We start from the raw sequence: 21200 nt of genomic DNA on the forward strand, positions 1-21200 counted from the left end.
TAGTTCTATCAATACCACAAACGTACATGTTACATTTTAAAATCACAATGGATTGTGGTACCCTAAACAACCATATAGAGAAGCTACAAAAGTCGTTTACCATAATTATATAGAGGCCTCTCGCGCAATGGACTTAGATTTTTTTTTCAAAAGAATTTTGCCGGCAACAGCGTTTGTTTGATTGTAGGAGAAAGAGGGCTCGGATTTCACAATAGTTTAGTTTAAAAACAAAGGGAAAAAGAATATACAAGAGCGTTGGGTAGTGTCTAAAGAATAAAGATTATCCAACCGCAAATCCACTATTCTCTTTACAAAACAACCATCAAGTCAAAAATGCATGAAAATTATTGTTTTTTTAATTATGAAAACTTAATTATGGTCGCCTGTGGACCACCTAAACGGCCTGCCCCCACCCCCCCCCCCCCCGAACGAAATGGAATTTATTTAGAAACATAAAGATAAATGTTGTGTCCCCCCCCCCCCCCCCCCCGGAGATAAAAAAAGTCTGAAGAAACACTGTTTGCACACTAGCCAGTCAATGTCCAGTGTGCCAGAATGTTCATTGGTTAAGGCTTCAAGGTTTCATATTTTAAAATGGTTCTTTGGTATTACCTTATGTGTGTTTGTAAAGTGCAGAAAGGCCATTGTCAGGGTTTCTTCAAGGCACCCCCCTCCCACACACACCCCCAAGAACGCCCACCGCCTGAAAATATATTTTATTTAAAAATTTGGTAAATATTTACTTTAAACCGTGTACAGAAATGTAAGTCACAGTAAGTGTGCCCCACCTACATATCCAGTAATATTTAAAATCCAGTAAAGTCAAGGACAAGTTTATTATTTAATGTTTAACTTTAACCTTATTAATAACCAAAAATACATCGAATTTGTTTATACAAAGGTTCAGAGGCGTAGCGACCCTTCCCGGCGCCCGGGGACAAACTTTCGATTTGCACCCCCCCCCCCCAAACTTTGGATTTGCACCCCCCCTCCCCCGTCAAACTTTCAATTTCTTTTTCCAACCCATTTTGGCGCCCCTAAGGTCGGCGCCCGGCCCCCCCCCCCCCCTCGCTACGCCTCTGCAAAGGTTACACAAAATTAGAGTTATGATGTAGACATATTAAATAGGTCTAACATGTCTTTATTTTTTTAATAATACTATTTTTTGTTGTTATTTTGTTGATTATCATTAAGCTGTGGCAAACCCCTTCCCCCCCCCCCCCCACCTAAAATTTTAAAAAGTTGGAAAGATCTCTAGAGACAAGATTTTGATCTAGATCTAGATCTAGACTTAAATTAGACTAGCTAGACTAGCCAAGTAGGCCTAATGGTTTACTGTAGGCCTAAGAAAACGAAGGCCCAGTTAGATTCTAGTGTTGGATCGATTGGCCTAGCACTAGCAGACGATATATGCCGATGGCTCAGGGGAGGCCATTCTAGAAACATTTAGAAATTTGGATCTAGAACTCTAGATCTAGAAAATAAGAACTTGGCCTAACCTTTCTTTATCATGGGATAGATCTAGAATCTAGATCTAGATTAGTAAGTTAACTAACACCTAAAAGTTAAAAGAATGTATAATTCATAGATCTAGAACTAGATCTAGATCTAGTATTTCGTAGCTTTTAATCAAACGGATTAGTAAAAAATTAATGGAGAAAATATGTTGAATCTGAGAAGTGCTTGGTCCTTGAGTATTAAGGCCCACTACTCTCATATTTGAATTTGTATTACATAACTCTAAAACTTAGTTTATTTATGTAACGAAAGTAGATCTAGTATTTACAGTAGTAAGTATGTAGATTGTAGATTCTAGATCTATTTACTCTTAGTAGATCTACTTAGATCTAGAATCTAGGTCTAACTAACTAGTAACTAAAGTAGTAGGCCTAACTAGATTCTAGTTAATAAATCAATAGAACATTCCTATTGAGTATAGTATTGATGAATTATTGAGTATTAGTATTGAGTCTCTACTCAGAAAGTATCGATTAGTATTACTTCTTTATATTTTAATATAGGCCTAGGCCTATTTTAATTAATTAATTTGTGAACATTTTTTAATTTATCAAATATAGATTGTAAATTTCTGTAAGAATTTGTTTTCTTCTTGTCTTTACATTGTAAAAGAAGTGTCCCACTGAGTTCTGTTTGCAGTTGTTATTCTACTGAACTCATCCTGGTCACCGGCTTGAACCACAGTATCACAGTAGGCTGTAAATTGTAAATACATCCTAACCTTTTGAGCTGGGATATTAATTCTATTATATTTATATGCCTAATATTTTCATATTTACATATGGCTTTTTCTAGGGAATAGTTTGTAAATATTATGGTCTGTAGACTCTACCTGAGGCTTCTGAAATGCAGGAAAAGTATATAGATCTAGTCTGTACAATGCAAAATACTTAAAGCTGGCATTAAATTCAAGCTATTATCTACAAGAATAATTGTCTATTGCTAAATTTAAAAAAATAAAATATGTAGTTGATAATGACTGACAGATCAGGCTACAATTAATGATTATTTTTAAAATCATAGACTTATCATACAGACTTGAGTATGTTTTAAATCTAGTTTTTTTTTTGCAGCAATCTTTTATAGCTAATGGCATCTACTAAATTTTACATCTCTTCATAAAGATAAATACAATAATTCACAGAACAGATTTTAAAAAGTAAAAGGTAAATTAGTGTTTGAGAATAATCTGTTAATGACTATTTAAGCAAGTTGTATTTGGCGAAATACGAACATTAGAGTAACGAATACAATTTGTAACATATGCCACACAAAATTTTACTTGCTATGGGCCTGATAAAATGTTAATCTTGTCAATACTTTACAATTCATTGTATTTTGTATTTAATTATTTATGAAATAAGTTTTTTTTTTGTTGCGTAGGGCTTATTAAGTTTATTAAAAATAAATTGTTCATTTTCTTTCATATTTGGCGTTTGAGTTTTACATAAATACTGTTGCAAATTCTAATGTGACCTTTGCACTTCAACAGGTACAAAAATGAACATTGCTGCCAAGATTGGTTTAGTTGGCTCTACATTTTGTGGTGGAGCAGCATTATACATGGCCAAAAAAAATGAAATTGATGTGGACTCATTGGGAGTAGTCAGATTTGGTAGAGCAGCATTCACTGTAAGAAATCAAAAGTACATTCAGATTTTAAACTTCTATATCACACATTACAGAATTTCACTTTTATTTGTTTCAATAATTTCTTTTCCATTTTTGGAATAAAGCAGTTACACTAACTGTCAATGAAAATGTGTCCTAACAGTTGAGTTAGTAATACGAATGCCATCAAGGGTGAATGCAGTAAGAAAAAAATATTACTGTAAAATTAATAACTTAAAAAATGACCACGTATGTTGTGAGTCAACATTTGCAAATGATAACCTACAAATAGTAAAATCATATCGTACTAGTTAGTATCAGAAGCTGTTGTAAATGAGAGAAAATATTTCACTTCTTTTGTTTCAGGCACTTCGAGTTGCTGTTGATTACAAAATACTTTTTTACACACATGATAATTCACACTCTGACTACGCTGAAGCTCTACACAAGGTTCAAATTTGAACAATGCTAATTTTGTTAAATAGAAACCACTGTATATTTTATGGAGCATCAATAATATTATTCCCTACTGAAAGAACATAATTTGTTTTAATAGGAAGTTTTATTTCATTTTTAAATTAAACATTCTTTAGCGATTTTTTAAATTAATGCTACATTTACTTTTTAAAATGAATAACTATTGAAATATCAAATTGTATTGTTAACCTTTCTCACTAACAAAGGTCCACCTTAGTTCTGCTCTAAGATTGAGAGACATGTGCTGTAAGAATGGAGGGGCGTTCATTAAAGTGGGCCAACACTTAGGCTCACTGGAGTACCTACTCCCCATTGAATATGTGAACACCATGAAGGTGTTATATGACCAAGCCCCCCAGGCAGATCTCAAGGATCTGAAAGCTGTTATAGAAAAGGATCTTGGCAAGCAGGTATGTATAGTAGTTGAAATGATTGACAAATTTTGTGATAAGTGACTGATACTTGAGAACAACTCTCATAAGCCCTTTGTTTGTTGTACAGGTTGAAGAAATGTTTGTAGAATTTGATCTCAATTCTACATCTTTAGACCATTGTTTTGTTGTACAGGTTGAAGAAATGTTTGTAGAATTTGATCCCAATTCTACATCTTTAGACCATTGTTTTGTTGTACAGGTTGAAGAAATGTTTGTAGAATTTGATCCCAATTCTACATCTTTAGACCATTGTTTTGTTGTACAGGTTGAAGAAATGTTTGTAGAATTTGATCCCAATTCAACATCTTTAGACCATTGTTTTGTTGTACAGGTTGAAGAAATGTTTGTAGAATTTGATCCCAATTCTACATCTTTAGACCATTGTTTTGTTGTACAGGTTGAAGAAATGTTTGTAGAATTTGATCCCAATTCTACATCTTTAGACCATTGTTTTGTTGTACAGGTTGAAGAAATGTTTGTAGAATTTGATCCCAATTCTACATCTTTAGACCATTGTTTTGTTGTACAGGTTGAAGAAATGTTTGTAGAATTTGATCCCAACTCTACATCTTTAGACCATTGTTTTGTTGTACAGGTTGAAGAAATGTTTGTAGAATTTGATCCCAATTCTACATCTTTAGACCATTGTTTTGTTGTACAGGTTGAAGAAATGTTTGTAGAATTTGATCCCAATTCTACATCTTTAGACCATTGTTTTGTTGTACAGGTTGAAGAAATGTTTGTAGAATTTGATCCCAATTCTACATCTTTAGACCATTGTTAGGGGTCGGCGTGGTCGAATCGGTAAAGCTCATGGTTGCTAAACCGAAAAGTCTCGAGTTCGAACCCCCGGGTAGATGAGGCTCCTTAGCTGGGGACAGCCACTCTTCTAGGAGAGACAACTCCAAAATTAAACAACTGCTGCCTTGTAGTTTGTTCTTGGTTGGACAAAGGCTATGGAAGCAAATCCAAAAAGAAAAGCAGGCTGAAATCGGAGTCAATGGCCTCAATGGCGCATAACCAGTTGACACGTAACGCTTAATTGTGTTGGAGGCGTGGTCGAGTCGGCAAAAAGCTCATGGTTGATAAATTTGAACAGTCTCGAGTTCAACCCCACTGGCAGATAAATCTCGATCCCCTTCAACACTAATAATTAAGAACGAAGAAGAAGAAGAAGAAGAAGACCATTGTTTTGTTGTACAGGTTGAAGAAATGTGTAGAATTTGATCCCAATTCAACATCTTTAGACCATTGTTTTGTTGTACAGGTTGAAGAAATGGTTGTAGAATTTGATCCCAATTCTACATCTTTAGACCATTGTTTTGTTGTACAGGTTGAAGAAATGTTTGTAGAATTTGATCCCAATTCTACATCTTTAGACCATTGTTTTGTTGTACAGGTTGAAGAAATGTTTGTAGAATTTGATCCCAATTCTACATCTTTAGACCATTGTTTTGTTGTACAGGTTGAAGAAATGTTTGTAGAATTTGATCCCAATTCTACATCTTTAGACCATTGTTTTGTTGTGCAGGTTGAAGAAATGTTTGTAGAATTTGATCCCAAGCCTCTGGGTGCTGCATCTTTAGCCCAGGTTCACAAAGCTAAACTATCAGATGGTCGCATTGTTGCTGTCAAAATACAACACCCAAAAGTAAAAGCTCATTCTTATGTTGACATAAAAACCATGGAGGTAAGCAACTAGTTGAGTTGTATCATGAAATTTTATTTTGAAAAAGTTGTACTTTTCATTCTAAATGAAGGCTAAAAAAAGAAAACAAGCCTACTGCTCTTATTGTATATCAGATTATTAACATTGTCCTGTAAATCTATACCATAAATAGGTTGTCAGCTGAGAGACACTTAACACATCCAGTACTAGGATGGAACAGTTAGTTTTTAATTATGTGTTCATTGGCCTTAACCTTCTCCACACATTTCTCTTCCAGTTCCTAGTCCATGCCATTGGCTGGGCATTTCCTGACTTCCATTATGTTTGGTTGGCAGAGGAAACTAAGAAGAACCTACCCATTGAGTTGGATTTTTTAAATGAAGGACAAAATTGTGAAAGGATTGAAAAAATTCTCAGAAAATTTAAATTCTTAAAAGTGAGTTTTCATTACTCAAATAATGCCTAATGCTTAAAACATAATACAGAATAATACTGTAATCATTTAGCAGAATCCAAATCTAAAACGTGCCATAAATTCATAGTTTCTAATATTTCAATGTATACAGGTCATCTGTTTACTTCTCTAACCTGCATTACTCAAACAGGTGCCTAAAATCTATTGGGATCTTTCATCTGACAGAGTACTCACCATGGAGTATTGTGAAGGTGGAAAAGTGGACAACATAAACTACATGAAAGAAAATAATATCTCTGTTAATGAGGTACCAGTATGACCATGTTCTTGCATCTTGGGTGCTTCAGTAAAATGTATACATGTCCTATCCTTTGGTTAAACATGTCCTTTACATTATAGTTCAGTGTGTATCTCTGTCCCACATTATTTACAATGACAGGTATTATTTCAACATTTATTCAAGTTTTAAATTTGATCGCCTGACTATCTTTTGTGTCTAGTGTTGGTCACAGGATGGATTGGTTTAACTATCCTGGCTTCTAATATTTTCATTCATTCCTGTATCTAGAGAATTGTCAGCTGACATTTTATATCTTTTAATCCCTATTGAAGGCTTTGTTGAAACTATAGGTATTGTAAACATATTAATTATCTAGAAAGCCTAGTCTAGATACGAGTTGTCTAGTTACTAGCAAACACCAGTGTTCTACATATTAATGATCTAGAAAGCCTAGTCTAGCCACTAGTTACTAGCAAACACCTGTCTTCTACTTGCAGGTGACTGAACGTTTAGGCCAGCTCTACAGTGAAATGATATTTGTACAGGGCTACGTTCACTGTGATCCACACCCCGGCAATGTTTTGGTCAAGAAAACAAAAAATGGCCCTCAGATTATTTTGCTCGATCATGGCCTTTACCAAGTAAGTAATGTGTTGTTTCAAGTCTGCATCTAATAGTGTTTGTTGTTAGCCTTCAGCATAGATCTTTAAATGAACTAGAACTCACCCAAGCAGTAAGACATTTATATCCCTGCATGCTTAAGTGTTACTGGATGCTATTTCATACATTTATGGCACTTTCTTTTTGATGGTATACATTTTGTTCCAATTTTATTTTAAGTGTCTATTGTATTTAAGTATAAATGTATTAATAATTTTAAATCTAATTTTAAAGACTTTAACAGATGAGTTCCGTGTGAATTATAGCAAAATGTGGATGGCTATGATAAATGCTGATGTTGAAGGGATGAAAACCTACGCTGCAGCTTTGAATGTGGGTGACTTGTATGGATTGTTTGCTTGCATGCTAACTGCTCGTTCATGGAAGTCTTTACAAGCTGGTATAGACAAAAAACAGCTTACACAAGAGGAGGTACAACTATTACAATAATCTTTTTCAGACTCTATGTCTATCCTCTAACTAGGTAGTCCAAACTGGCGAAAAAGTGCGTTTTAGGGTCAGTTTTTGCGGTTTTCAAAAAAAAAATTTCACTACTTCTAGTTGTCCTATAAGAATAAAAATTATATGTCAATAAAGTTTAAGTCTTTATCTGTCGTAATCTGGTATTTTTATATCTGTAACACATGTCTGAATGTGTTTTATATGTGTTTGAAAAGTATCAGTTACGTCAACAAATTTCACCGTCTTGCATGTACCGATCGACCCCACACTGTTTTATTTGGTCGCGGCTTCGCGACGAAGCATCGTAGAAGCATAATCTTAATGTCATTTTAAAGATCGAATTCTAGGCTATCATTTGATGTATAAATTGAAAAAATAACTTGTTTATTTCATTTAAAAAATACAGATTTTAAACTTTAAATGACGATATATACACGGAAACAAACTAATTCTGTTTCAATTTTTACACCGATGTAAAGTTCAGTTTTATAATTACTTTGTGTTGTAAATTCAAGTATTTCTGATTTACGGTCGCGAAGCCGTACCCCCAATAAACATATAACCCTCGAGTCGACTTTCAGCCCCGAGTAAGTTGCTCGCCGAACGGTTTTAAAGGTTGACGACCGATGATGCTAAACGGATTTTACCCTTGCTAGAGACTTCAAACAAGTTGTAAGTATCATTTCTAAAGTTTCATTTCCATTTTAATAAATGAATTTTAAGTTTGAATGTCAGTTTGGTTTAATTAGTACACGTTATTAATGTAAATTTGAACGCTTCAAGTCCACGGTTTTAGCGTGTGAACTACGCTTGTACACAGGGTGTGTTTAGACGTGAAGCTATTTAATTCAGGACATTCTAGGGACTTAAAATATGGATGCACTTAACTATTAGATGCTAGTGTTTACTAATTCTTTAAAATCTATTGACTGGGATCAATGATAGGGTCGTATTACTACAGTTTATCTGGACTATCTCGTCAAAATTATGAATCGACAAATTCAAAATGGCCACCAGACTATCTTGGTTACTATGTGGACGAACTCAATTATTTACAGGGAACGAAGGTTAAATACTTATAAAATATTAATGAAACACAAAAGAAATGTATAATTATAATAACTATACTTTTTTATCGATTTATTTAAAACAAAAGACACTAAATTTTAAGGACTAATGTGATTAATTTTTTTTTATTTTCTATTGTGTGCTCTGATTCTGATTCCCCTGCTAAATAATGTGAAATGGTCTGCGCCAGTCTCCGTAATAAAATGTACCAGATCAATTTTTAGATGGTCGTGCAATTTATTAAGATTCTACATGTTGTGACTTAGTTTTAAATGTTATATTAGTTGTAAGTGTAAGTAGTACTAGTAGTATTTCTCATTATTTATTTATTTTATATGCATATAATAGTAACAATGAAGGACAGTTAAGTTGTCCTATAGGATGTTGAGAACTACAGTATGGCATCTTCATTATTGGATATCTCAACCAGTGTGGCACAAGCAACGAATATTTCAAATTTCATTCAGTAGAATTACTCTTTAAAATATATATAAAGTATAAATTACTTTTAACAAAAAGGTGTTTTCAGGCTTTTTCATATGTTTCCAGTTATAGTCATAGGACAAATAGTAGGCCTACACAATAGGCTGGTAGTAAATTTAATTCTATTTTATTAATCACTAAATCAATTGTTTATTCCATAGCTGGAGACATTTACAGTGGCCTATCCAGAACTTTCCTTACAAGGGAAGGGAAGAAGGCCAAGACCCCACTCCCCCCCCCCCCCTACAATTCCCAAAACATATTACTTACTCTTGATGCTCCACAAGATCAAGGTTGAGGGAAACAAGACGTACAAAGATGTGGAGTTGTAGTTTTAAAAACTGTTCCCCAAAAGCAGTTATCAACCGTATAGGTTTGAAAAGAAACCAAAGCATGTGGCATCAACTGCTGCATCACTTGTAGGCATCACGTCTTTATTAAACTACATTACATTACATTTACTCTACTAAATTTTGATTCTGTTTCTCCTGCACTAGATAACTGTGGTATTTTTTAAAATAATATTTTAACTCATGTGATTTTTTAAATTAATTAACACATTTTTCCACGTTGATGTTACCAACACAATAGTTTTAGAGTTATTCCAAAGCAAAAAAAAAAAAAAAAAAATTGAATTTTTTTTTTTTTTTTTAAATTAAAGTGACCAAAACGCATTTTTGTCATTTTCAATTATTTTTTTACCTTAGAAAGACTCATTTTAGATGACTGAAAAAAATTGGGCATATATATTACAAACTTTGCAGCAACTTTACCAATTTCTACACTTCTATGTTATTTAGTTTAAAAAATATGGGTTCTCAAAAATGGCACTTTTTGAAAATCAGTTTTTTACCAAATTTTGCTTTTTTAAAAATCGCATAACTTTTTTATTTATTGAGATATTTTTATAAAATTTGTGGCATAGACCTTACAATTAAAAGTTCTTTCATGACATACTCACTCCAGAAGTCTGCAATCAATAGTTAATTTCAGTTTGGACTACCTACTCTAACAACAGACATCTATTTCCTTGACCATAAAACTGGAAACTTTTTTGAGTGCATAAGAAGTTATATTTGAGAAATAGTTTTACTTCTAGCTTATCTCTACTGAGGTAACAGTTAATGAAACAGGGTGTTTAAATAATCACACAAGTCCTACTTTTTGGATTTAGCTGAAGCACAAGGTAAATACATGATGATGCAGGCTATTTATACTTGTTAATAAGAATATGAAATAAATATAAGCTATGAGAAATGTAATCAACAGAATCAAGAGATCAAAGACAATGTTGGCAATTATTTAGTGGACATTTCATCTATTCTGGGGCGAGTACCAAGACAAATGCTGCTACTCCTGAAAACAAATGATGTTCTACGTGGCATTGAATCATCACTAAAGTCTCATCCTAGCTCAGCGTCTTTTATAAACATGTCTCGTTGCTGTATCCAGGTTAGTAGTTTTATGGCAATGAAGAAAAACTTTGAATTTTTAAAAAGATTTTGCATCAAAAAGGCATTTATTGTTAACTTAAAGAAACATGATTTAGTTCATGAAATTGGAAAAAAGAAAAAAAATTTTTGTCACAAATTATTAATTCTGAATTAACCGTTAAATTTTTTACACAATAATAAATTTTTTTTTGTAGTTACGTGTTACTAGTTGTAAGAAACACAGAAAGGTTGAATACTGTAATTGTTCTAAAAATGTATTTGCTTTTCCTATCCAGGCCGTGACAGACTGGGAACTCGCCTTATGCCAGAACTGGCAATGTTTCTTAAGGACCAGATTACATCAGTATATTCAACTAAGTCGCATCTCCCTCTACTCACTCTACCTGTGGATTCTCAATTTTCCTGCTGGTTCATTATTTAAGTCTCAATCTTGATGCTACTTAATGTGTACTTTTTATTTTAGTATCATAGTCATTGTACAGATGCCTGTTATAAATATAGTTTCTAAGTTAAAAACTTGATAAAGATTAAAGACTATACATTGCATCATTTTCTTGTGAAGTGATAGATGGTGTTTTCTGGTGAAATGATGAAAAATCTTACTTAGAAGTCATAAACAAATCTGCCATTTCAGGCAGAATTAGTCTAGTGATATTACCACACAATCTCAGGTCTATTCACATAATACTTGGTTATTATTTAAGTGTTCTGTAATCTGAGTGCTAAAACATTGAAATAAAATACATTAATCTCACACTCACACACAAATCCAATGAATTCTGACAAACTTTGTGAAAGGTATTTAATTGAATCACAATTCTAATAACAAATATTGTGGTTTCAAAAACAAAACTGAAATAAATACAATTGAAAGAAGAATAATCTTGAATGTTCTGTGAGGTATTTTATTTGCTTACCAGTATTTACAAGCTGTATTAAGATATATAACAGTGGCTGACTAAATGATGCTGATAACTCTTTCACCATTCGCTTCATGTATTGGCATCGTATTTTCATATCAAACTAATAACTCGGTACTAAACCTATTTCAGTTGGGTCTTTTACATAAATTATGATAAATAGAACTCTGGATATAGCATTAAATAAAAATACTACATTATTTAATTTTCGATGTTAGATTTATTAAAGAAAAAGTATGAAAACACCCCTACTTAAACATTGCCATTTAACAAAAAACAAAATGGCACTCACTTGTACTGCTTTGTGACTTGCTATCTAAGCAGCCAAATTTGTTATTTAAAAGAACTGAATAGTATGTACAAGAGACTGTAATTGCAAAATAAAATGTCAAGCCAATGTTTTTTGCTATTTCCTAAAATAATTGATCACAGGGAAACTTAGAAGCAATTCACATATCACACTTTAAAAAAAATGGTTCCATTGTGGTCTGATAAATCATAGAAAAATGGAATTGGATGACAGGGATTAAAAACAAAAAGGTTTATCTAAATTCTACAAACTGATAAGGCCATAACCATTTAAAAGTAACAAAAAAGCCCATAAATTCACAGGAGCTCAACATCTAAATATTTTCAATCTATCCCACAGTTTATTGCTTGATAGTAATTATCATCCAAAATTGTTTTTAAAATGCAATTTAATTCCAATAGGTAATGTGTAGAAATGCATATTAAATATTTCTTCACAAATACTGTCTTTGAGACATGACATTTGGTCTTAGTGTTGTATGAAGGCTGACCCTTCCATTTCCATTCTTTTTCTTTTACCTGAAATGGTTTTCAATTACCAGTTTATAAATAATATTTATATAGTAAAATTATGAACATCAGGGTGGTAACAGGGACCCACCGATGACCATTTCTTTTTTTGTAAATGGCTAGAATTATTTCTTTTCCAATGCTAGCTGTTTCCCTTCTCAACAAGTTTTCATAGATAAATAAGGAAAATAATCAATTCCAATTTTCAAGTACTTTAATTACGAACTGACTATTACTGTTGTCTACACATTTTTAAAAAATCAAATTTTGTTAAATTAAAATCGATGCCAGATAAAAATCCACATAAAAACGGTAGGTAATTCCTAAAACAGGTAGAGGTAAAACCAAAAGTGGACCAAGAATACACGAAATACCTGACTGTTGTGTAGCTGCCTCAGAGATATTGCTAAGTGACTTGGCCCTGTAGATGTGCTCATACTCCTGTCAGAATTAGAGAAATATTTGACAACAAATACATCATAACATTATTGTACTTTATAAATTTAAAAAATATACACCTTGAGTCTGAAGTGATTTAAAATTAATTTTCTACTGATATTGTTAAAGACATTTGAAATACTAAATAAATATAGAAATACATACCTAAAAAATACTTTAATGTTTATTGTGGCATAAGAAAAAAAATGGGCTCAGCCCTAATGCTGTGGCTTGTTTAGGGGTTGAAGACAAAATAGCCATTCAGCTTTAGAATGATATTTTATGCGGTTTTTTAATTTCGACTTGCCCAAAAGTTAATTATTTCAAACCATGGTTTTAGGTGAAATATTAGTGATCAAGAGCACAAATATTAACACATAAGCCTGGAAGTGAGTTTCTGGATTTATGTCCACCCTGATATAATGGGTTACTGCCTTAAGTTAGGGCAAGTAAAGAGATCACTAGGTGTAGAAGTGACCACACTATTTCCTTATAGGCTGAAGTCAAAGGAAGAGGCAACTCAAGTGACCCTGTTTTACATAAGACCCAGTATGAAGTTTGTGTCAAATACAACTTACTGTCAGCTGATGTAGAAATCCATCATTTAGACTGATACACAATCTTTTATTGCGGACCCATACTAGTGCTTCCCTGTAAAACAATGACAAGGTTTGAGCCAAACTAATTTAAAAGCTAATAATTTATGGTAATTAAACAAGAGGAGAAAAATAAGTCTGCAAAGTGGAATTAGAAACCAATACAGCTATACAACCTTGGTCTGATCAAAAATAAAGTATCCAGTGCAAATGTTTACGTCAATGGGTAGGCATTTTTAAAAATTACATCAGCACAAGTCAATTTAAATAATAAAAGAGATTACAAATGATAAACAAACCTGCATGTTAAGCCCAACTTTTCCATGACATAAGCTGTGACAACAGCAGCACTAGAAATACAATTTTTTATTTTAGTTTTAGAATTTCTTTTAAACTGTGTTTCTAATATAGCATTATTATTAATACAAGAATTGAACAGTTTCTCCAGCAAAAAATGAATCCTGAGAAGACTCAGATAAACTATAAACAGAATAAAGCCAAGTTTACCTTCGAGAAATGCCGCCATTTCCATGAACCAAAACTTTGCCACCTTGATTCAGGCAATCATCAATAAAATCTTTTGTCTAGTGTCAAGATTTCAAACAATTAAACTCATTGTAAAAACAACTACAATAGATCAGAAAATGGTAGATAATATCTGTCATTGTAAGGGATTGTTTACTCTACCATTGTGAGACAGTGTGGTCATAGGCAGAGCACACAACAAGAAACATGGAAGTCTCATCAATATTGGTTAGCTCCATCAACTTTTTTGTTTCAAATATATTTCTTGTAAATTATTTAAATGTTTTCTTGTAATAAAACAACTATGCTTAACTATGATGGTTATTAATGTTTAAGGTAAAACTGTTATTTTTTGTTGTTGCTAATATTGAGTGACAACTCAAAACTCTCCTAAAGTTCAAATTCAGATACAAATGTATAAGCTATGGTAAATAAGATCAAACTTAAACATAAACCTATTAATTACGACTCGTAGAGATTTTCTGTCAAAGTAAAAGAAAACTAATAAAAATGTCAGAGGAAGCTAGTATGGTTTACCTGTTGAAAATACTTGATGATGTTTTCAGTGGGGGAATCAGCCATATTTAATACAAGGTACCTGTATTAAGATTTGAGGTCAAGAGTGTTTATTTTCTAGCCTTAATGGACTAAAGCAGCACTCACAATCAAGTACAATTTTTATAAAATCTGTATAAAAACAAGCTTTTCAATGCACTTTTTAAAAAACACATAATCTTGTGGTAAAAATACAAACTGTATAGAAAAGATTTCTTGAGACATTTAAAATAAAAAACATACCTAAAATGCTCTGGAAAATTTGGTCTGACAAAGTTAGCTTCAATAGATTGTCTAATACAGATGATGTGTGTGATCCCTGCAGCCATCAGACTGTCAAGCTATGAAGAGAGAAAAGATCCTGATAGTGGTCACAAACAATGCTGTCTCACTGCTTGAAACAAATCTTACAGAGGCTTAGCTAAGCTCAATGGCTGCTGTATGTCACAGGTGATTAAACATTAATCAGGCTAAGGTAAAAAGAGGCCTTATAATTCCATGCAAAACATGATTAAAAAGGAAAAATCCTTATCATACCTTAGTCCTTAAGGCAGATCCATAAGGTCCCAAAAACAAGCCAGGAATAATTTCCTAATTAAAAAAAACATTAAATTTTTTTAGGAGCAACATTTTAGGCTGATATAAAATAAATAATGTAAAGTAACATTTCTTTTATTATATGGCTCATTTTGACTTAAAGAATCTTTTAATGTGTTTTATTACTTGTATATTACAATAAAATTTACTTAAATTTTAGATTCAATTATTTTTTATAACAGCCAGAATTACCTGCATCTCTCTACGCATTGCATACTGCCACTCCTGCAAGTATAAAAGTTTTTTAATACTGGAATGTGCAGAAAATACAAAGTAAATACATTTTATTGTTTAGTTAACCATTGTAGGCTAATAAAATATCACGGGCAAGGGGAATTATTTAATAAAACTATAAATGAGATTTACTTAACTGTTTCAAGATCATTCTCTGGACTCGTCATCATCATTATTCATGTTTTCTAACTTTCAATCATTTTGTCTGTAATATACAAGTAAATAAATAACTTCCCTTTAAAGTGTCACCATTCTGATCACGTTCTTATGATACTGCAACAAGAAAATTGTGTACCATTTTAGAAAGGTTGCTGTTTTTTATTTTAATATTTAATTCTTTCTATTTTTACTTATAAAGTTGACAAAAACTTGCTGATTACATTGTTGTTCTTGAGTGCATCATACATATGCTTGAAAACAGTCCTGATCATGCTATTCTTGCTAATGATAATGGAATATTCTAATTAAGGGGATGGCAGGATATTAACAGAAGATTTTGGGACTGAAATAGTTCAGTTACAACATGGTAGATTAAATTGTGGGACTGAAATAGTTCAGTTACAACATGGTAGATTAAATTGTGGGACTGAAATAGTTCAGTTACAACATGGTAGATTAAATTGTGGGACTGAAATAGTTCAGTTACAACATGGTAGATTAAATTGTGGGACTGAAATAGTTCAGTTACAACATGGTAGATTAAATTGTGGGACTGAAATAGTTCAGTTACAACATGGTAGATAAAATTGTGGGACTGAAATAGTTCAGTTACAACATGGTAGATTAAATTGTGGGACTGAAATAGTTCAGTTACAACATAGTAGATTAAATTGTGGGACTGAAATAGTTCAGTTACAACATGGTAGATAAAATTGTGGGACTGAAATAGTTCAGTTACAACATGGTAGATTAAATTGTGGGACTGAAATAGTTCAGTTACAACATGGTAGATTAAATTGTGGAAAATAGAAAATATACCAATCTGGCAAGCAGACCATTTAATTCTGGTCTCGTAGGTTCATTTTGTTTGTACTTGTAACTCTGTGTTTCTTTCAGCTATCTCTCAGGGTGGGCACAAAGAGAAGACCCCCCCCCCTCCCCCCAACGTCTGGAGAAACTTAATAAAGCTTATTTGGTACCATCTTTTATTTTTAATACAGAATGTTCAATAATTTGGATAGACTGATTTTTTGCATGTTAAATACTGTTTTACCTAGATCTACATTCTAAATTAAAATCTGGACTCTAGACTAGACTAATCTTAGAATCTAGTACCAAGTAAATCGAGATCCAGATGCTATTCTTATAGTAATTCTTCTAGGTCTAGATCTAGATAGAAATTCTGATAGAATCCATGCATCTTCTAGATCTGGATCAAATCAAATCTAGATCTAACAGATTTTAATCAGTACGATCCACTAGATCTATTAATTTAGATCTAGAGATAGATCTAATGTTCTAATCTAGCGATAGATCGATTGTAGGAAAAAAGTCACAGGAAAAAAGTCGCAAATATATATTTGCATGGGATTTGTTAATATGTTTATGAATTATATATTCAGAGAGTGCAAATTAACATAGGATTAATTAAATGTAAAGTAATGTGTGTAGGTTGTATACGCATGATAATTTTTATAATTCATCTAAAAATATTTACTATGAAGTATGTAATTATGTTGAACATAATATTAATAGAATTTAATAGAATGTTCAAATGTCCTCGGTTTTCATCATGTTTTTTAAAAATACTAACATTAAATTACCGTGAAATGGTAAGTTCATCTAACTTGCTGCCCTCAACTCATCGCAACAATAGTTATGATTAGTTCAACCACCTTTACCGCCCACATTTAACAAGCTCATTACATAACAAAGCATAAGATCAAAACAGAAAGCCGACAAATTTCAAAGGATGTCATTAACACAAAACGTCTACAACACAATATGTTCGGACAAGGCCGACTGAGGAGAGCCGACCAGACAATAGCCTATGGCAAAACATGCAAGACACAATGATGTGCCTAAATTTATTTTATAATTAACTTTTCAAACGCGTGTTTAACTAAATACGTAACAAAAGTTGAGATTGTTAGGTAAATTATCTTAGAGTATTTTTATTTACAATTGTTATAAACCATAATGCTTTTAACGTCTATAAATAATTTATGCTATCAAAAAATACAACCCACAACAGAAAACATACAAAATTTTATAATTTTCAACAAATAAATCAAAATATTTCTGAAAAGATTTTTGTGTCTTTTTTTCAGTGACCTTATTTATGTGACTTTTTTCCGATAAAATTTTTCCATTGTGACTTTTTTTCTGTCTTTTTTTCTTAGCAAAAACTGACTTTTTTTCTGTGTTTTTTTTTCATTCACCGATAGATCAAGTGCTACACTAAAATTAGATTTAGAAATCTAAATCTAGTCTGATTGGCAGAGTGTAATAATAAGCTAACTAATTCTAAACTGACTAAACATTAATCTCATAATCTGAATTATTAAGATTTTGAAATCTAGATCTTCTAGACCTAAACTAGCTCTATATCCAGATCCAGTTAGGTAATCTACTGTTTTAGGTACATAAAATCGTCGGAGACTAGTCAATAAGTCATGTGAAAAAACGGTGACTCATCAAATTTTAGTAATTTTTTCACATTTTTAGGATTTATGTTTTGAATGTTACAAAAATGTTAGGCCTACAAAGCTGCATTCATGGACCTGTTTTTAAACAATTGTATTAAAACTTTTCTGTACTAAATGATGACTTGCAATGTTTTCATCAGATGCAACCGAACTCATTTACTTTAGCAGTAATAGCAGCCTTCTTGCTTAAGTTTTTTTTGGTAAAATTATACTATTATAGAGATTCAGGGGAAACCACTCTACAGATGGCCTGCTGTTTATGTAGCAAATCTTGCTCGCAAACACTGCCGTTTTAAATTAAGTTCTGGCCTATATTGATATATTTAGCCATTGATTTTGGCAACTTTTTTTCACATTGCTAGCCTCTGCCGATTTTACGCACCTAAAGCCCAAAACTTCTTTAAAAAGTTAAAAGGGGGTGTAGGTTACTGGTAGTTAAGTAAATACACTACACACATGGCTGGCTAATGTCAATGCTAACCCTGTCCCTAACCCTAACCATAGTCCTACCATAATGATTATCATAATTTCTAATACATAAACTTAGTTGAGATTTGAATACTACTAACAACCCAACACACCTATTTTATGAAAGAGTAGATTACCTCTGGATCTAGATTAGTTTTAGTAGTTATACTATTCTAGTTTTAGAGTTTTCTAGACTTTTAAAGAGAGTTTAATTAGATTACTTGAATAGATTTAGATCTTCTACATTCTAGTATTTAAGATCTAGATTCTAAACTAGATCACTTATCTTGATCTTTTTCTAGATCTAGACTAGATCTCTGAGCTAGAAGATCTAGATCTAATTATAATCTCACTAATCTAATCTAGAGTTTCTAGACAGAGAGGCAGACAAGGCCAAGGTAATCTTATCTTTTTTTTTAGTCTATATTCTAGACTCTAGATCAGGGGTCTCCAAACTATGGCCCGCGGGCAAAATGCGGCCAGTGAGGTCCTCTCATCCAGCCCGCTGAGATTTTTTTTGTCTATGGAAAAAAATGTTTGTTGGAGGTGGCTGAGGAACTTTGCCCAAAAAATTCAAACAATTAAAAAATGTAGCTTAATGCAAATACCATTGCCCGTAGTGTGTCAGACATTGGTGAAAACAATGCAAGTTTCGCCATTTTTCAATTGCAAAGGATGAGTCGCTTGACAGCTGACCCACCTCTCAACTGCTTGTGTTGATTAGAGGTGTGGATTAAGACAAACATAACACAAGAGCTGGCTTCCCTACATAACATGTATGGCACTGTTACTAGAGTTAAAATGAGTCAAAAAGTGAGTTAAAAAAAACATTTACTGCTTATAACTTGGACTGGACTAACCTGTTACCTGTTGTTGATGGAGAAAAGAACACAAGTGGCATAAAATACTTAAAAAAAACTTTTTAAAAAACCACGTTTTTCTTGTGGACTAAAAAGTAGAAAATAACTATTTACATACATTTGATGACAAAAAACGTGGGTACGTTCACCATCAAATTTCCCGACCCATCTGCCCGACCCACGTTTTTTGTCATCAAATGTATGTAAATAGTTATTTTCTACTTTTTAGTCCACAAGATAAACGTGGTTTTTTAAAAAGTTTTTTTTAAGTATTTTATTTTCTCCTTTTTAGTCCGTTGCTACACATGAAAAACATGGTTTTTAAAAAAGTGTTTATGAATACACGGACTAAAAATCTTGAGCGACCAGGATTCGAACCTGGGTTGTCGCGGCCACAACGCGAAGTACTAACCACTATACGATCACAGCCAGCGCGCTCACATCGATTGGGGTCGAAGTAATTGTGTCAATAGGCCTCAAGTGTTGTCGGTATCTTTAGAAATCATGTCCTCAATTTTATGGTCCTTGGGGCGTAATTAAATTAAGCTAATTACGGTCACTAATTGCTAGTTTTTATGATTGCATCTGAAATTGTTAGGCGAAAGTAGAATGCATGCCAAATTTCAGGTCTCTAGAGCAATCAGAAGTGGGCTAATTTTCGATGTCAATTTTAACAACAAACATCCAAACAAACGCGAAGCTGAGTTAAGAAAAACGTTTTAATAAAGAAAGGCTTGGTTGGACAAGCCAAGCAGATGTGTAGTGAGAAAAAACATTCTACAACCAATGTTCCTGCAAACATTGTGTGCTAAATATGTGCATATTAGCAATGTACTGAATCCTGGGTGAAGATGGTGAGTTTAATAAGGTCACATGGGCTCAACCATAGACAGTTCAGAGACATGTTGAAAGATTTAAGATTAAAACAGAATTGCAAAATTTACCATATTACATAGCACTAAGATCGTTATGTTAATGTCTGATGAAGAGTGGGTTAAGAAATTGGATTCTGCTGTTAAGAACAATAATTGAAAACAAACTTGGACCCCGAGTGTGTTGTCAGCCCCCAACAGTGTTTCTTTCAGACTTTCAGACAAAAGTGTAGGCACTATACATTTCTATATAAATTTTATTTCGTTGGAGGGGGGGAGGTAGAAGCTCTTCAGAAGGGGGGGGGGGAGGGGGGCTCTGCCACTCCAAAGCCAGAAACTCTGGCCCTGAACTGATATTTGTTGAGTTGAGAGTTAATGCAGCCTTGGGCTGAAAAAGTTTGGAGACCCTTGCTCTAGAACTCTAGATGATACTCTAGATGATCCTAAATCTAGATAGATTCTAGATCTAGAATCTACTATCTAGATCTAGTTCTAGATTCTAGATCTGAGATTAGATCAAGACTAGATCAGACTAGATCTAGATCTAGTCACTAGGAGTAGGAGGAGAGTAGATCTAGATCTAGATCAGTCAGTACTCAGTACTCAGTAGTAACGAAGTTTTTAAATTCTAGATCTAGATCTAGACTAGATCTAGATCTAGCTGGATAGAATCTAGATAGATCTAGAGTCTAGATCTAGACTCAAATTATTTTTTAATAATGTATCTTTGAACCTTTGATCAAGAAGACTAGAGAAAAAATAATTGATTTTCTGCACTATGTGGACGCTATACAAATTCAGTTACAATTTGACTGTTGATGATGTTTACCAAAAGTTTTTCAAAATATAAACGGAATAATTATCGGAACTATTATAAATCTTGATCAATCACGGTGTAAGCTTAGGAAGTTGTGCAAAAAAAAAAATAATTAAAAAATATAGTCTACAAATGATTTCAATTTATTATTATTTACCTTTAATGTCAATATTGAGATAATGCTGCATGTAGGCTCTATATTAGTAGTATTATTACATTAGGCTATATTGGGTGAGGTACAACTGACAACACCATCTACGACCTCCTTATTTTAGTATCAGTAGGGGGGGGGGGGGGGGCTCGTGTGAGCCGCCGATTAA

The 21200-nt window shown here is 32.9% G+C and overlaps 2 protein-coding genes across 4 annotated transcripts; one reads left to right on the forward strand and one right to left on the reverse strand.

The window, feature by feature from the left end:
- The first annotated feature begins 1386 nt into the window (after positions 1-1386).
- LOC131957384 (aarF domain-containing protein kinase 1) lies at positions 1387-11077 on the forward strand. 2 transcript variants are annotated; one of them, XM_059322163.1, is made up of 13 exons: positions 1391-1542; positions 2131-2223; positions 2592-2684; positions 3011-3150; positions 3496-3579; positions 3813-4016; positions 5572-5730; positions 5987-6145; positions 6315-6431; positions 6902-7045; positions 7299-7496; positions 10347-10529; positions 10807-11077. In XM_059322163.1, the coding sequence occupies exons 4-13, from the start codon at positions 3019-3021 to the stop codon at positions 10963-10965; spliced, it is 1539 nt and encodes a 512-aa protein (XP_059178146.1). In that variant the 5' UTR covers positions 1391-1542; positions 2131-2223; positions 2592-2684; positions 3011-3018; the 3' UTR covers positions 10966-11077. The 2 variants fall into 2 exon arrangements, with proteins under 2 accessions (XP_059178145.1, XP_059178146.1); XM_059322162.1 differs by lacking the exon at positions 2131-2223 and having other exon boundaries at positions 1387-1542.
- Positions 11078-11316: 239 nt separating this feature from the next.
- LOC131957385 (serine/threonine/tyrosine-interacting protein B) lies at positions 11317-20925 on the reverse strand. 2 transcript variants are annotated; one of them, XM_059322164.1, is made up of 11 exons: positions 20797-20925; positions 15353-15420; positions 15174-15206; positions 14922-14975; positions 14628-14725; positions 14367-14427; positions 13812-13888; positions 13604-13654; positions 13287-13359; positions 12645-12711; positions 11317-12279 (listed from the first exon to the last, which is right to left on the reverse strand). In XM_059322164.1, the coding sequence occupies exons 2-11, from the start codon at positions 15386-15388 to the stop codon at positions 12230-12232; spliced, it is 600 nt and encodes a 199-aa protein (XP_059178147.1). In that variant the 5' UTR covers positions 15389-15420; positions 20797-20925; the 3' UTR covers positions 11317-12229. The 2 variants fall into 2 exon arrangements, with proteins under 2 accessions (XP_059178147.1, XP_059178148.1); XM_059322165.1 differs by having other exon boundaries at positions 15353-15488; positions 20797-20915.
- Between the last annotated feature and the right edge of the window lie 275 nt (positions 20926-21200).

Source organism: Physella acuta, unplaced genomic scaffold (assembly GCF_028476545.2).
Source record: "Physella acuta isolate Inbredline_101_S28 unplaced genomic scaffold, ASM2847654v3 ptg001237l, whole genome shotgun sequence".
Classification (NCBI taxonomy): Eukaryota; Metazoa; Mollusca; class Gastropoda; family Physidae; genus Physella; species Physella acuta.

Bases quoted from the DNA above. Each gene is read 5' to 3' on its own strand.
- LOC131957385 (XM_059322164.1), bottom strand. From the start codon at position 15,388: ATGATGATGACGAGTCCAGAGAATGATCTTGAAACA. The intron at 15,207-15,352 runs GTTAAGTAAATC...TTATACTTGCAG, and splicing joins CAGAGAATGATCTTGAAACA to GAGTGGCAGTATGCAATGCG. The intron at 14,726-14,921 runs GTATGATAAGGA...CTCTCTTCATAG, and splicing joins GATCTGCCTTAAGGACTAAG to CTTGACAGTCTGATGGCTGC.
- LOC131957384 (XM_059322162.1), top strand. From the start codon at position 3,019: ATGAACATTGCTGCCAAGATTGGTTTAGTTGGCTCTACATTTTGTGGT. The intron at 5,731-5,986 runs GTAAGCAACTAG...TTTCTCTTCCAG, and splicing joins TTGACATAAAAACCATGGAG to TTCCTAGTCCATGCCATTGG. The intron at 7,497-10,346 runs GTACAACTATTA...TGTAATCAACAG, and splicing joins AACAGCTTACACAAGAGGAG to AATCAAGAGATCAAAGACAA.